The 16,068-nt window shown below is 42.0% G+C and overlaps 1 protein-coding gene across 1 annotated transcript in view; it reads right to left on the reverse strand.

Annotated features, from left to right (window-relative positions):
* The window catches only part of epha8 (eph receptor A8), a 527,259-nt gene that overhangs the window by 25,012 nt on the left and 486,179 nt on the right, over window positions 1-16,068 (reverse strand). Inside the window, exon 17 of the mRNA XM_072245448.1 lies at window positions 803-958. Within this exon, the coding sequence (XP_072101549.1) occupies window positions 803-958 (156 nt within the window). The remainder of the gene's footprint in view (window positions 1-802; window positions 959-16,068) is intronic.

Consider the following 16,068-nt stretch of genomic DNA (forward strand, 5'->3'; position numbering starts at 1 on the left):
CACACGCACACACACACTCACACACATGAATGGCACATGCACACTCTTGTCCTCAGCAACATACTCTTGCTTTTTTGTCTATTTTCCTACCTATAGTCTCTGCTCCCATTTCCCACTCTCCTCACTGCTCTGTGGTTCCCTGCCTCTTTTCTCAGACTATACCTACAAGCACTGCAACTTCCATCCTGTTGCCTTATTTCCATTTCAGAATCTCCTTCCTCCCAGCCTCATCATGCTATAGCCATACCCTATGTCCCCTGACCAACTTCCTTTCTCTTGTGTCGAGACGACTGCTTCACGGTCAGTCACTGACCTTACCAATCCCAACTGCCCTGTCATCTGTGGCCGATATCCCCCAGCTTTTCTCACAGATAAACCCTCTGGGAGCTGAGATTCCAGCGGTGGCCGGAGTGGGAGGCTGTGATCACCTGGTGCTGGATGTGAATGGTCAAGAGGACAGTATCTGCGTGAGGGAGAGTGGACCCACTCGATGATTCCAGCCCTCCTTACTCCACTCGAATCTGCCAACACCAGCAAGGTCAGTGAACTGCTGTCCCCAACATCTTCAGAAGTTCCACTAACAGCTCTCCCATTTGAAAATGAATCAAAAGTCTTAAATTTAATTTTTTTCCAAATAGAGGAAATTATCAGTGATCTCAGAATCCCACACACAGCATGATTTATTGGCAGGGGAGAAATGGATGTTAAGTTTCATTTAATAGTACATTTCACTGCAAAAATGAGCATTTTAATCCATCATATTAATTCAGTGTATTAATCATTGCATTTTCTTGGTACTTACTCCATGTTCATTCTCATTACCAGACCCAGTGATAAATAACCTGCAGCTGCAAAGTTGTCTTTATAACGTCCCATTTTAATGACATCCAGCCATTCATCCACAGATGCAAAAGATGTGAAGTTGGGGCTATTTCTGTTCAGGAGTGGGCTGTTCATTCTGCAAGATAATAAGTGTGTGGTAACATAAAACAAGTACTGAGAATTCTATTATACTACATTGGAGACTATTCCGTGCCAGCTTTATACATTCAATATATTCTATTATGCTTCATCTAAGAGAAATATGCCCTTACCTGTAGCGTATAAACCCTGATTATGACGCTTTAATTCACATGACAGTAGTCCTATTGCTTCCATATCCTCGATCTAGAATGGTACATCTAACTTCCGAATACGTAGCTCGTCCTTTTCCAGACGTGCCAGCAAGTTAAATATTTTAACTCATTGTGGATAAATTACAAATTAGGTCACAGAAACCATTTTCTGCTGAGAGCAATGTTTTTGGGAAGAACTTGAGTGGCATGCAGGTGTCAGTGGGACATTAGCCACTGACAGTCATAAGAACACATGGAGGTCTCTAGCAACACACAGGGCTCAGCAAGTCAGGTAGCATCTGTGGAGGAGAATAAATAGCCAATGTTTCAGGTTGAGACCCTTTTGGTCAGTTTGCACCATCACCTAAAAGTCTGTCACCCAGAAAGAAGTTTCCATTCCAATCCCTCTCCTGGGTTGCTAGATTGCTGACCACTTTGGTCCAAATAGTAGACCTCAGCTGATCATGCAGCATGATTCTATGAACTTTTAGGGCTGGACAGGGAGCAGAAGCTAATTGTCAGTCTTTTTCTGAAGTTAGTTCCTCTTTATTGCTGTGTATACATGCATAGACTAGAGGCAGGGAGAGGTTATTTCTATCTGAGATGCCCTGTGAAGAATAAGAGTCATATGTGAAAGGTGAATATTCGATTCCACTCTCAGGTCTTGGAGGAAATTGAAAATATAAGTGGACTTTGACAATGTTTTTAAAATTTGTTCTCAGATTGCAGATGCTTTGATAAAGTTTTTAAAATGTATGGAGGATACAGGCTTTGAGGAATAGAGTAATATTATATAAAAGAAAAAGTTGTTTCCTGTTAGAGTGATTTTTGGGTTTCGGTCATTTACATTTAGTAAATGGCTTTGGCTACTAGTCTTCCGTTCCTTGAAAATGTATTGTGGAATTAATTTGGAACAATGCATTCCTAAAAAGCTGCGAATCCCAGTCCAGACGATGCTGGCGTCTGTGTGGGATGGATGCGAATCAGAAAGGGTAAAGTTTGTATGTAGTTTCAAAAGAAAGCATTGTATATACTTTATAAATATGGAATTCTCCTTTGCGTTTGCCACATGAATATCAAGCCCCACATTGGGCCAGCAGACCTTTCCACCAAAAGCGTCTCCATATGATGTCTGCAGTACCTCATTTTGTCGAATTAAGAAGCTGCTTTGTATCTACTAGTAGTTTTCTCCAGCGATTTCATTCATGCAACATCATTTCCTGTAGTGTGAATAATTTTGCTTCATTAATTGTTAAGTATTGTGGACAACTCCAAGTATCAGGAAAGATACATACAAGGTGTGTCTGTGTGAAATACAGTAAATATGTGGACATCCTACTCTACGTGCCCTCATTATCAATCCTGCAGAGGTATGGAGAGCTGCTGCAACGTGTGGATGGTTTACTCACCTCACTGAATACACAGCACGGCACGCATTCAGATCCAACATACATCGCAATAAGTTCACTCCGGTGTAAAGAATCACAGAAAAGGTACAGAGAAGATTTACAAGATTGCAACCAGGGTTGAGTGACTTTGGTTATGAAGAAAGATTGGAAAAGCAGGATTGTTCCCTGATAACACAAAAGCATAAGAGAAGGGAAGACCTATGCTACTATCGCGTCTTCACCACATCCAAAAATACCTCAGAAGTGATCCAGCAACAGCAAAATGATGAGAGGTTCTAACAAGTCGAAAATTGTTCCCTCTTGCAAGAATGTTAATAACCAAAGGTTTCAGATTCATAACTGCTTCTTAGAATAATCTAGTGCAAATCAAATGTTGCCATTTATCACACATAGAGAGTTGCTGGAATTTGTGAAAGACAACCTAAAATATGCTGAGAACTGATTATGCAAGTGGAATCAGGAAGATGCACAAGATAATGTGAAGATAAGGGCAGCAGGGTAGCGTACTGCTTAGCACAACGCTCTATAGTACACGCGATCTGGGTTCAATTCCCACTGCTGTCTGTAAGGAGTTTGTATGTTCTCCCTGTGGCTGTCTGGGTTTCCTCCCACAGTCCAAAGGCATACTGGTTGGTAGGTTAATTGGTCATTGTAAATTGTCCCATGATTAGGCTAGGGTTAAATCGGGGGTTACTGGGCAGCATAGGTCAAAGGGCCAGAAGGGCCTATTCTGCACTGCAGCACAATAAATAAATAAATACATACATAAATAAGGTAAATGAAAGTCAGAAACACTGACGTGGGACCAAACACTGGGTTCAAATCCCACAACATGCATAATTCGCTGTCCTGTCTCCTTCTCTGTTGTAAGTTTCCATAAATATCAGAACAGCCTTCAGTCCCTAAGGAAGATGATGGAACTTTTCTCCTAAGACCATTGCAGTCCTTGTTGTGAAGGTATTTAATAGGCTGAACATCAGATGAATTGTTCTGTCAGTCAGAGCCCTTCCCTGAACTCTGTAAGTGACTGTAACATACTTAATACTAGTTATGAACAAGAGATTATTGGAAATGAACACGAGATTATTGTAAATGTTGGAAATCCAGAGCAACACACACAAAAGGGAACATCAAGTAGCATCTACAGAAATGAATAAACAGTCAACGTTTCAGGCAGAGACCCTTCATTTGGACTGGAAAGGCAGGTGGGGAGAAGGCAGAATAAGGAGATTGAGGGAGGGGAAGACGTACAAGGTAGAAGGTGATTGGTGAAGGCAGCTGGGTGGGGGAGGGTGAACAAAGTAAGAAGCTGGGAGGTGATAAATGGAAAAGGAACAGCACTGGAGAAGAACAAATCTGATAGGAGAGGAGAGTGGACCGTGGGAGAAAGGGAAGGAGGAGGGGTACCAGGGGCGGGGGAGAAAAAGAGGTAAGAGGGCAACCAGAATGGGGAATAGAAGAAGAGGGAAAGGGGAGGAAGAAATCAATGTTCATGTCACCAGGTTGGAGGCTACCTATACATTATATGAAATGTTGCTCCTCACACTTGAATGTGGCCTCTTCATGGCAGAAGAAGAGGCCATGAACCAATATGTTGGAATAGGAATGGAGATTGAAATTAGAATGGTTGGCCACCAGGAAATCCCGCTTGTTTCACATGGAGCAAAGGTGCTTGACAAAGCCAGCTGCCAATCTACATAGTGTCTCATCATAGTCAAGGAGGTCACATCAGGAGTACCGGATACAACAAATGATCCCAAAAGATTAGCAGGTGAAGAGTTGCTTCACCTGGAAGGTCTGTTTGGGGTCCTGAGTGAAGCTGAGGGAGGAGATTGATGGGCATGTGTGCCACTTTTCTCACTTGCAGGGATATCAGTGCAGAGGGACAAATGGACAAGGGGTTCTCGGAGGAAGCGATCCCTACAGAAAACAAAAGGGGGGGATAGTGGTGTTAAAGATGTACAGTCCCATTGAGGACATGCTGGATGTGGAGACTCATGTGATAGTTGAGGACAAAAGGAATTCTATCCCTGTTAAGGCAACAGGAAGGTAAGGTGAACATAGATGCCCAGGAAATGGAGGAGATGCCAGTGAGGGCAACTTCAATGGTGGAGGAAGGAAAACCCCATTCTCTGATGTCCTGGAAAGGCAAGCCTTATCCTGAGATGCTGTGGAGATGTAGGAACTGAGAAAGGGGAATGGCATTTTTACAGGAGACAATGTCGGGAGAGGCAGTCTAGATAGCAGTGCGAGTTGACAAGTTTATAATAGGCACCAGTAGACAGTTTGTCTCCAGAGAAGGAGGCAGAGAAAGATTGAGAAAGGGGAGAGAGGTGTCAGAAATAGACCAAGTGAATTTAAAGGCAAGGTGAAAATTGGAGGCGAAGTTGATAAAATTGAGGAACTCAGCAGGGATGCATGAAGCAGCACCAATGCAGTTGGCAATGTAGTGCAGAAAGAGTGGGGATCATTACCAGAGAAGGTTTGGAACATGGACTGCTCCACATTGCCAAAGAAAAGATTGGCATAGCTGGGGCCCATGTGGTTGCCCATGACTACGTCTTGAGAGGAGCCGAAAGAGAAATTGCTGAGTGTGAAGACTAGTTCTGTCAGATGGAAGTGGGTTACGGTGGAGAGGAATTGGTTGGGTTCTGACCAGTTCAGCATGTTGTGTGTGTTGCTGTGGTTGTGAACAATAGGTTTTGCTTTGTACTGGATACCTCCTTATAATTTCTAGTCTGGCTCACTGTATCTGAGTGGTGTAGATGCAGCTGACTGTGACCTTACTAAAGGTAATTCTTATTTCTTATTAAGGCTGTTGTATCAGAATGACGAGGACAAGAAATGGGAGCAGGAGCGGACCATGTGTGGTTCTCAAGCCTGTAAATGCTACTTATAATATCTTGGCTGAGTTTTTACAACCTTCACTTCCTTATTCGAGCTCCATATCACAATACCCTCAGTGTCCAACAAGTAATTGGCCTCAGTGTGGAATAGATATAGTCCCATGCTGTTTGAGAGCATGAACAATATATCCTATTCATTCTAACAGGATCTAGTGCCTTAGATGCATGGAATTAGGTTTAATTTAATTCATTCAATTTGTTTAACATGATCCGAATAGAAGAGCACTTCAAAGTACATGGTTATCAATACAAACTGCCAGCACCAAGCATCAGTCTGTTGTTTTATGATTTATTACAGAATTTCAATCAAAGCAAGCGTTTTTCTGAGAGTATTTTTGAGCATCTTCATTAAATTCCACAAGGCTTGAGGCAAAAACAAATAAGCTTGCCTCTGTTCAGTAAAAAACTATTGCTTAAAATGTGACTGATTTTGATCTTACAGAGAATTAGCATTTCCTTTATTAGAAAGTCTTTGATGAAATTTGGACAGAAGGTAAGATTGATGTGTTGATGTTTACAAGTAGATAGGATAATAGGGAATTATACCTACAGTTACAGGAGGTTGAGTTGTTGCGAATGATGGAAAGATTGCTCAAAAAACACATTTAACCTGCTTCTTTAGGGCAAACATTTATACTCAGCTTGGAAGTACATGCTTACACTGGTGGCTTTCAATTGCAGGATGTTGTTGGTTTCTTCTTCTATTGGGATACATCACAGCGAAGGATGGTAAATGGACTGTACCCAGGACTGTACAAATTGCAGAGAGTTATGAATGAGGCCTAGCAAGCCATTTTCCTCTCTATTGACTTGGTCTACACTTCCTGCTGCCTGAGCTAAATCAGACAGCACAGTCAAAGACCCACCCCACCCTAGTCATTCTCTTCCTCCCCTCTCCCATCAGTCAGAAGACCTATGGCACCCTAGTTATTCCCTTCTTCCCCTCTCCCATCAGTTAGCTATAAAAGCTTGGCCGCATGTACCACCAGGCACAAGTACAGCTTTTATTCTGTTGTTATCAGACTCCTAAACAGATCTTTCGTATGCTAAAAATGAACTCCTGATCTCCCAATCAATCTCATCATGATCCGAGCACTTTGTTTGTCTTCCTGCACTGCACTTTCTCTGCAGATACAACCTGATGTTCTGCATTTTGTTTTCTTTTGACTACCTCAGTTAAATTATGAGAGAAAAGATCTGCCTAGACGACACAGAAAGCAAAGTTTCTCACTGTATCTCAGTGCACCTAACTTTAATAATCAACAACAATCATTTGTAGTTATACTTCTTCCAGAACTTAAATAAACAACCAAGGAAAATGAACAGGTAGAAACACAGAGTAACTGGCAGTACAAATTGCACCAAAAGTAGGACAATCTGGTCATAATGACCTTTGCTGTTAATTATGAATTTATTCAAGGTGAATAGCAACAATTTCTTCCTAATATTGAGATCTGATAGATGTTATTTTAAGAGCAGCATAATTTCAACGCTTTATAATATTTGGCTTTGGCTTTGATTCAATAATTGTGGTTTTGCTGTTATTGATAGGGCTCTCTGCCCATTCCTTGTACCATTGTCTCTCTGTGGACAGGAAAATCAAGTGCTGGAGCTACTCAAGCACAGTGTCCCAGACAACCAGACTGAGTTGGACTTTGAACACTTTCAGATATCCTTCAATTCTGCAATTGGGTGAGCTGTTAAAAAAAAGTCTTTTTAAAGCATCTGATAAGTTTAAATTTATGATGCCTGAGAAACAGGTTGAAAATACACTGGATAAGAGACTGCTGAATGTAACTGGATCTCATGAACAGCGATCTTTATTGGAAATGTTTAAGCAGCTCCCAGAGCAGGCAATGAGATTAAAAATAGAAGAAATGCATATACAAGTTAAGGGACTGGGTATTTAAATGTTCAACCTTATATTCTTGCATGACTTGGAAATGGAATTGGAATTGAAATTGTTTTGCTATTGTCACATGCACTGAGATACAGAGGAAATCTGTTTTGCATTCTATCCAGACAGATCACTCCAAACATAAGTACATTCAGGTTGTACGGAGGAAAAAAGCAATAACAGAATGCACAATAGCATGTTACAATTACAGAGAAACTGAAATACTATATTAGCTATAAAGTGCCTTAGGATGTTAAAAGGTGACAGAAATGATCACCGTTCTGTTTTTATTGCTGCCTTTAAGATACATAATAGAATTTCTTTGGGATGTCCACATAATACGAGGTTATTTCATACGGGCTTACTTGTACTCAGTGTGTAATTTTTCCAAGTGTTTATTGGAAAAATTGCACCAACTTCCACCATTGGTCTCATTGAAATCGTTGGAAGCTTTGCTTCAGTATTCACTATGGAAAAGGACCTTGGTGATTGCAGGGTTGGTTTACAGCGGACTGAAAATCTTGAGCATGTAGATATTAAGAAAGAGGATGTGCTGGAGCTTTCGGAAAGCATCAAGTTGGATAGGTCACTGGGACCAGTCGAGATGTACCCCAGGCTACTGTGTGAAGCGAGGGAGGAGATTACTGAGCCTCTGGTGATGATTTTTGCATCATCAATGGGGACGGGAGAGGTTCCGGAAGATTGGAGGGTTGCGGATATTGTTCCCTAATTCAAGAAAGGGAATAGGGATTTCCCAGGAAATTATAGATTGGTGAGTCTTACTTCAGTGGTTGGCAGGTTGATGGAAAAGATCCTGAGAGGCAGGATTTATGAACATTTGGAGAGGCATAATATGATTAGGAATAGTCAGCATGGCTTTGTCAAAGGCAGGTTGTGCCTTATGAGCCTGATTGAATTTTTTGAGGATATGACTAAACACATTGATGATGGTAGAACAGTAGATGTAGTGTATGTGGATTTCAGCAAGGCATTTGATAAGGTACCCCATGCAAGGCTTATTGAGAAAGTAAGGAGGCATGGGATCCAAAGGGACATTGCTTTGCGCACAGAAGGCAAAGAGTGGCCATATTCTGCATGGAGGTTGGTAACCAGTGGTGTGCCTCAGGGACCTATTCCGAGACCCTTTCTCCTCATGATTTTTATAAATGACCTGGATGAGGAAGTGGAGGGATGGATTAGTAAATTTGCTGATGACACAAAAGCTGAGGGTGTTGTGGATAGTGTGGAGGGCTGTCAGAGGTTACAGCGGGATATTGATAGGATGCAAAACTGGGCTGAGAAGTGGGAGATGGAGTTCAACCCAGATAAGTGTGAGGTGGTTCATTTTGGTAGGTCAAATGTGATGGAAGAATATAGTATTAATGGTAAGGCTATTGGCAGTGTGGAGGATCAGAGGGATCTTGGGGTCCGAGTCCATAGGACACTCAAAGCTGCTACGCAGGTTGATTCTGTGGTTAAGAAGGCATACAGTGCATTGGCCTTCATCAGCCGTGCGATTGGGTTTAGGAGCCAAGAGGTAATGTTGCAGCTATACAGATAGATTCAACTTTATTGTCATTGTGCTGAGTACAGATACAAAGCCAATGAAATGCAATTAGCATCTGACCAGAAGTGCAAAAGAATAGTGTTATTTACAAGATAACTGTGAATAAAAAGTAAGTGCTACAGCACACAAATATAAAAGTACTATGACAGTACAATATGGGTGCAATACTGCTTAGTGCTGTGATGTGAGGTTCAGCAGGGTCACAGCCTCAGGGAAGAAGCTCTTCCTGTGCCTGCTGGTGCGGGAGCGGAGGCTCCTGTAGCGCCTACCGGATGGGAGGAGAGTAAAAGGTCCATGGTTAGGGTGAGATGCATCCTTGATAATGCTTTTCCCCCTGCCCAGGCAGCGTTTATGGTAGATGTTCTCAATGGTGGGCAATTGGGTGCCGATAATCCGCTGGGCAGTTTTCTCCACACGCTGGAGTGCTTTGCGGTCCGACACAGGACAATTGCCATACCACACTGAGATGCAGTTGGTGAGTATGCTCTCAATGGTACAATTGTAAAAGTCTGTCAGTATCCTGGGACAGAGGTGAGCTTTCTTGATGCTCGGCAGGAAATAAAGGCGCTGTTGCGCCTTTTTGATCAGGATGGAGGAGTTCAGGGACCAGGTGAGATCCTCGGAAATGTGGACACCAAGGAATTTGAAGCTTGATACATGCTCCGCTGCAGCTCCATTGATGTCGATGGGGACGTAAGTGTGGCTCCTAGCATGCCTGAAGGACCCTGGTCAGACCCCACTTGGAGTACTTTGCTCAGTTCTGGTCACCTCACTGTAGGAAGGATGTGGAAACCATAGAAAGGGTGCAGAGAAAATTTACAAGTATGTTGCCTGGATTGGGGAGTATGCCTTATGAGAATAGGTTGAGTGAACTCGGCCTTTTCTCCTTGGAGCAATGGAGGATGAGAGTGACCTGTTAGAGGTGTATAAGATGATAAGAGGTATTGATCATGCGGATAGACAGAGGCTTTTTCCCCAGGGCGGAAATGGCTAACACTAGAGGACACAGTTTTAAGGTGCATGGTACAGAGGAGATGTCAGGGTTAAGTTTTTTTACACAGAGAGTGGTGAGTGCGTGGAATGGGCTGCCGGCGACAGTGGTGGAGGCAGATACAATAGGATCTTTTAAGAGTCTGCTGGTTAGGTGCATGGAGCTCAGAAAAATAGAGGGCTATATGTAACCCTAGGTAATTTCTAAAGTAAGTACATGTTTGGCACAGCATTGTGGGCCGAAGGGCCTGTATTGTGCTGTAGATTTTCTATGTTTCTACAACCATTAGCTGTTTCCAAATAGCCCCCTTGTACGAGCAACTAAGGGTTAACTTTGAAATCTTGAAGCCGTCTATGCCCCTGTTGTATCATTGATAGTTACCTACATTCTTACTCTTTCATCGCTGTCCTGACAATGTACCCAGTCCCATTCAGTCAATTCTGGATGTTATCTCTTCAGGCAGTATTTTGTTTTTAGCTCATGATAACTTCTTGCCCAAGAAATTCTTCCCATCTGATTTCCGGCTTTTAACAAAATAGATTTCAGGGAGGAGAAGAATGTTAGACCCTTTCTCCAAACAATCTACTATATTTTCTTGGAAAATAAAGAGAATACAGCTGCTGAAATCTGCAGCAACAATACGCTGGAGGAACTCCGGTCCAGATAAAAGGTCTTGACCTGAAACATTGACTTCCAATTTCACTCTGCAGATGCCTGGCCCATTGAGGTCTCCCAGCATTTTGTTTGTTCTATCTCAATATAAACCAATTTTGCTTGCTTTCTCACCTGCCTTCACTTTAAGTATTCCTGACTCCTTTCTCTGTCTCCTTTCAGTCATCCGTCATGCCTGTTTACATGACACTTGACGAAGCAGATTTAACTGTAGCAACACATGCAAAATGCTGGAGGAACTCAGCCGGTCAGGCAGCATCTATGGATGTTCAACATCAACAGCCCAGGCCCTTCTTCAGGACTTACCTAAGGTGCTCTGCATGTGTAAGATGACAGTTGAATATTACACACTAATCAATATAGCAATAGATTGAATTCTGTGCTACCGATGAAGCAAATTACATTGTATCACTTCAGACTGCAGACATCTTCAACAGTGTATGAAGCTCTGGCAATAGATGGGATCTTGCCGATAAAAGAAAGTAGCATTTTTGTTCCTAACAGCCTTCGTGAGAGAACTAACAGTTTCAGATGAAGTGGAAATGTTATTCTTAAGTATGTCATCACAATATTGCAATGCGGATTGGTTGCCAGTAAGGGAGCACACTCTTTCTCTTCGCTACAGGTGTGGTAGCTGTATTGACTTTCTCTCACAGGGTAGTACATTAGACAAACTAGCTCTGAAAACATGCTGAGATGCTCAATGAGAAATTGAAAGATAAAATATTAACACAAATTGAAACAAGAAGAATATCTTACTCCACAAAATACATCAGGGTGTAAGAATTGACTGCATGTATTCTCTCAATGTGTCGGAGCTAAGTACCTCTAGCTCCATTTATGTCTAATCGAAAAAGAAATCAATTCCACAGGAAGAATGAAAGGATCATTCAGGAGAAAAAAACACTTTAACGCTGTGTGCTCTGTAACACTGGTTAATGTTTGTTGTAAGGATATAGAGTGATGAACAGGTGGCACTTAAAAACAATACTACCAGTACCATTGACAGACACTGTTGAGGAATTTTACACCATTCGTCCACAGTAAAGACTTATAGAAGGATTGCATTTTTACACACTTTTTGAGGAAGTTTAAAAGCATCAATGCAGTTTCCTTAAAGACTGCAACTTAAGGACAAATAATGTTCCCTCTGTAACCAAAGTCACGAGTATTGATCAATCAGCAAGCCACCACAAGATTACCTTTCCTCTTTCTTTCTGAATACGGGGAGATGGAAAGTGGAAATGGGCCATTGAATCACTGAGATTTTACAAAAACTAAAGCTGGATGGGTCATTACATCAAGCAAAAGGGCTAGGATGCAGCATGATTTCCCTAACCTCTGGTAACCAACCACCCCCCCCCTCCGCGTGCCCTCTTCCACTTTTGTTTTCCCTCATTCTGGTGGCCCTCTCACCCTTCTCTTCCCCGCCCAACTCTCATGTCATGCCCGTCATCTGTCTCACTTTCCCACCTTCCATGGTCCACTGTCCTCTCCTATTGGCTTCCTTTCTCTTCAGCCCTTCAACTCTTCCATCTATCACCTCCACTCTTCTCATATCCCCCTCCCCACCTAACTGTCTCCCCCTTCACCTGGCCTCACCTGTCACCTGCCAGCTTGTACTCCTCCCCCTCACCCAATGTTTTATTCAGGCTTGTGCTCCATTCCTTCACAGTTGTGATGGAGTATCTCAGCCTGACAAGTTGACTATTTATTTACCTTCATTGTTGCTACCTGACCGGCTGAGTTCCTTTAGCATTTTGTGTGTGTTGATTGGGATACAGGTCAACAGTTAGAGGACATATTGTTAAGATCAGCCAGCACAATGCATAATATTTTAATTACAGCAGAATATCATGTGAGGATGGGTTTAAGTGATTAACTGAATTACAGAATGGGTTCAATGGGCAGAATTATCTCCCATGTCAGTGTTTGTGAGTGAGTCCGATCTCATCTGTTCAATCACTTCATGGCAGCACCTTGTAATTGCAATCTCAGGTGTTTCCTTGAAACACCTGAGGCACCAAAAAAGAACTCAGTCCCCAGTTTGTAGTGTGGAGGGGAGCATGTTTCACACTGCTGCATTAGACAACAATCGATTTGTAAATAAATGAACAACTTGTCTTTGCATCACACTGTCACCTCCACCTGGACCTTAATTAAAGCCAGAACTTGTTCTCCAGCTGCCAGCTGAAGGATTGTCACATTAGCTTTGTGCAGCTGGTGCTGTTGTTATCAAAGGAAATGCTCCCCTTCATCATTTTTCTGTTAACTTGATAGTGTAAGTATTCAATAAATTGCCAATGTTTCAACATTTATAATAATGTTCTGAAACCTACTTTAATGAAGAGAAAGTGTCACAGCAGCACTTGGACAAGACAGACTGGAAAACTCGTCTAGTGAGCCCTTATGTGTAAAACTGAGGAATAAGAAAGGTATGGCCACAGTAATGGGATTATTTTATCGACCACCCACCAGTCCGTGGGATTTAGAGGAACAAAATTGCAGAGAGACTGCAGAATGTTGCAAGAAACATAAGGTTATGATAGTAAGTGATTTTAATTTTCCATATACTGTAAAAAGGCTGGATGGAAAAGAGAAAGTCAAATGTATTCAGAAAGTTTCTCTAATCAGTACATTAGGGCAGGTGACAAAAGTTTGTGTAGGGGAACGCCTTGGATCCAGTGATCATTATGCCATTAATTTCAGGTAATTATGGAAAAGGATAGGTCTTGTCTTCTGGTTGAGATTCTAAATTGGAGAAAGGCCAATTTTTATGGTACCAGAAGGGACCTGAGGATTGGAACAGTTTTTTTTTTCCCCAGCAAAGGTGTACTTGGTAAGTGGGAGGCCTTCAAAAATGTAATTTTAGAAGTACAGAGTTTGTATGTTGCTGTCAAAATAAAAGGCAGAGATAACACGTTTAGGGAACCTTGTTTTCTGAGTGATATTGAGGGCCTGGTTAAGAGAAAGAAGGAGGTACATAGCAGGTATAGGCAGGTAGGAACAAATGAGGTATTTGAGGAGTATAAGAAATGCAACAGAACATTGTATTAGGAAGGTAATCAGGAGAGTTAAAAGAAGCTATGACGTTGCTCCAGCAGACAAGATGAAGGAGAACCCTAAAATCTTCTACAGATATAGTAAGAGCAAAAGGATAGTGAGAAACAAAATTGGTCCTGTGGAAGATCAGAGTTGCAGTTTATGTATGGATGGATGGGGGTGATCTGAAATCGAATTTTTTGCATCTCTATTTACTCAGTAAGTGGACACAGAATCTATAGAAGTGAGGCAAAGCAGCAGCAAGGTCATGGACCTTAGGCAGATTGCAGGAAAGAAGGGTAGTTAGATTGTCTAAATCCCTAGGGACAGACAAGATGTTCCCTCGCATCTGTGGGAAGCTAGTGCAGAATTTGCAGGGGCCCTAACAGAGAAATTTAAAACATTTTTAGCCATGGGTGAGGAGCTAGAAGATTGGAGGATAGCTAAAATTGTTCTGTTGTTTAAGAAAAGCTCGAATAATAAGCCTGGGAATCATAGACCGGTGAGCCCGACATCAGGAGTAGGAAGGTTATTGGAAAGTATTCAAAGTATTTGGATAGACATTGGGATAGTCAACATGGCTTTGTGCACGGTAGGTTGTTTGTAACCAACCTTATAGGGTTTTTCAAGGAAGTTACGAGGGAAGTTGATGAAGTCGATATGAACTTTAGCAAAGCATTTGACTAGTTCCCGCATAGGAGGTCAGTCAAGAAGGTTCAGTTGCTCGGCATTCAAGACGGGGTAGTAAATTGGATTAGTCTTTGGCTTTGTGGGAGAAGCCAGAGAATGATAGTAGATGGTTTTCTCCTTGACTAGAGGTCTGTAACTAGTGGAGTGCCATAGGGATCAGTACTAGGTCTGTTGCTGTTTGTCATCTATATCAACAACTTGATAACGTAGTAAACTGGATCATAAATTTTCGGCCGACACCAAGATTGGGAGTTTAGTGGAGATCGAGGAAGACTATCAAAGCTACAGTGGGTCTGGACCAGCTGCAAAAATGGACTGAAAAATGGCAGATGGAATTTAATGCCGACAAATGTGAGGTGTTGTAGTTTGGGAGCACCAACCAGGGTAGATCTTACACAGTGGATGGTAGTGCACTGAGGAGTGTGGTAGGACAGAGGGATCTGGGAATACAGGTCCATAATTCACTGAAAGTGGCATCACAGGTAAATAGGGTTGTAAAGAAAGCTTTTGGCATATTGGACTTCATAAATCAAAGTACAGGAGATGGGATATTATGTTGAAGTTGTATAAGACATTAATGAGGCCCAGTTTGAAGTATACTTTTATATTTCATACTTTATTGTCACCAAACAATTGTGTGCACTTTTAGTCACCTACCTGCAGGAAAGATATAAACATGTCATGGTCCTGTCTGGCAATTCCCCACCTTGCTATTACCTCAGTAACTGGGCCTCAATCCCCTCGTCTAACGTCCAATCATTCCCAGTTCCACTAATTACACACATCTGCCTTCCATCAGGATAAAAACCCTGTAATCACAACAAGGAGCTGCCAGTTTGTTGGTTGACTCTTGTATGAGTAACCTTATTTCATGGTTCTTTAGGACTGTCAGTTCTAAGTTCCGCATCATTTTCCTGGATTCTCTACGTGAACCTCGTCTCCATGCAGAGACTCTCCTGAATAACTATTCCACGCTTGTGACTGTGCTAATGCCTCTCGATCCTGCCTCTGTGCCTGCATCCAGCACTTGGGTTCCCCCCACAGCCACGTCCTTGCAACAAAACGAGGTTGAAAGAATACAGAGAAAATTTACAAGGATGTTGCTGGGTGTGGAGGACCTGAGTCATAAGGAAATATTGAATAGATTAGAACGGTATTCTGTAGAACGTAGAAGGTTGACAGGAGATTTGATAGAGGTATACAAAATGATGAGGGAGATAGGGTAAATGCAAGCAGACTTTTTCCACTGAGGTTTGTTGAGACTACAACTAGAAGTCATGGGTTAAGAGTGAAATCTGAAATATTTAAGGGGAACATGAGGAGGAACTTCCTCTCTCAGAGGATGGTGAGTCTGTGGAACGAGCTGCCAGAGTAAGTGGTAGAGGCAGATTTAATTTCAACATTTAAGGGAAGTTTGGATCAGTGTATGGATGGGAGGGGTATGGAAGGCTGTGGTCTGGGTGCAGGTCGATGGGATCAGGCAGATTAATGGTACAGCATGCACTAGATTGGCCAAAGGGCTTATTTCTGTGCTATAATTTTCTACAACTCTTTGAAGCAATATAGTGAAGGGACCATCAATCCTTTTATAAACCACTTTAATTTTGAATTATTATTGTCTATTAATAATTTAACACAAGTGGGATAATGATGCAAACCCATTGGGGATGTTTGAAGTAATAAGTTAGGACCTCGCTGTGTGTGCTAGATTAAAAAGTCCCGAGTCACATCCCTCCTGATTGATTTCAATGGAAATGATGTTAGCAGACCACTTACTTA

This window comes from Mobula birostris, chromosome 27, assembly GCF_030028105.1.
Source record: "Mobula birostris isolate sMobBir1 chromosome 27, sMobBir1.hap1, whole genome shotgun sequence".
Taxonomy (NCBI): domain Eukaryota; kingdom Metazoa; phylum Chordata; class Chondrichthyes; order Myliobatiformes; family Myliobatidae; genus Mobula; species Mobula birostris.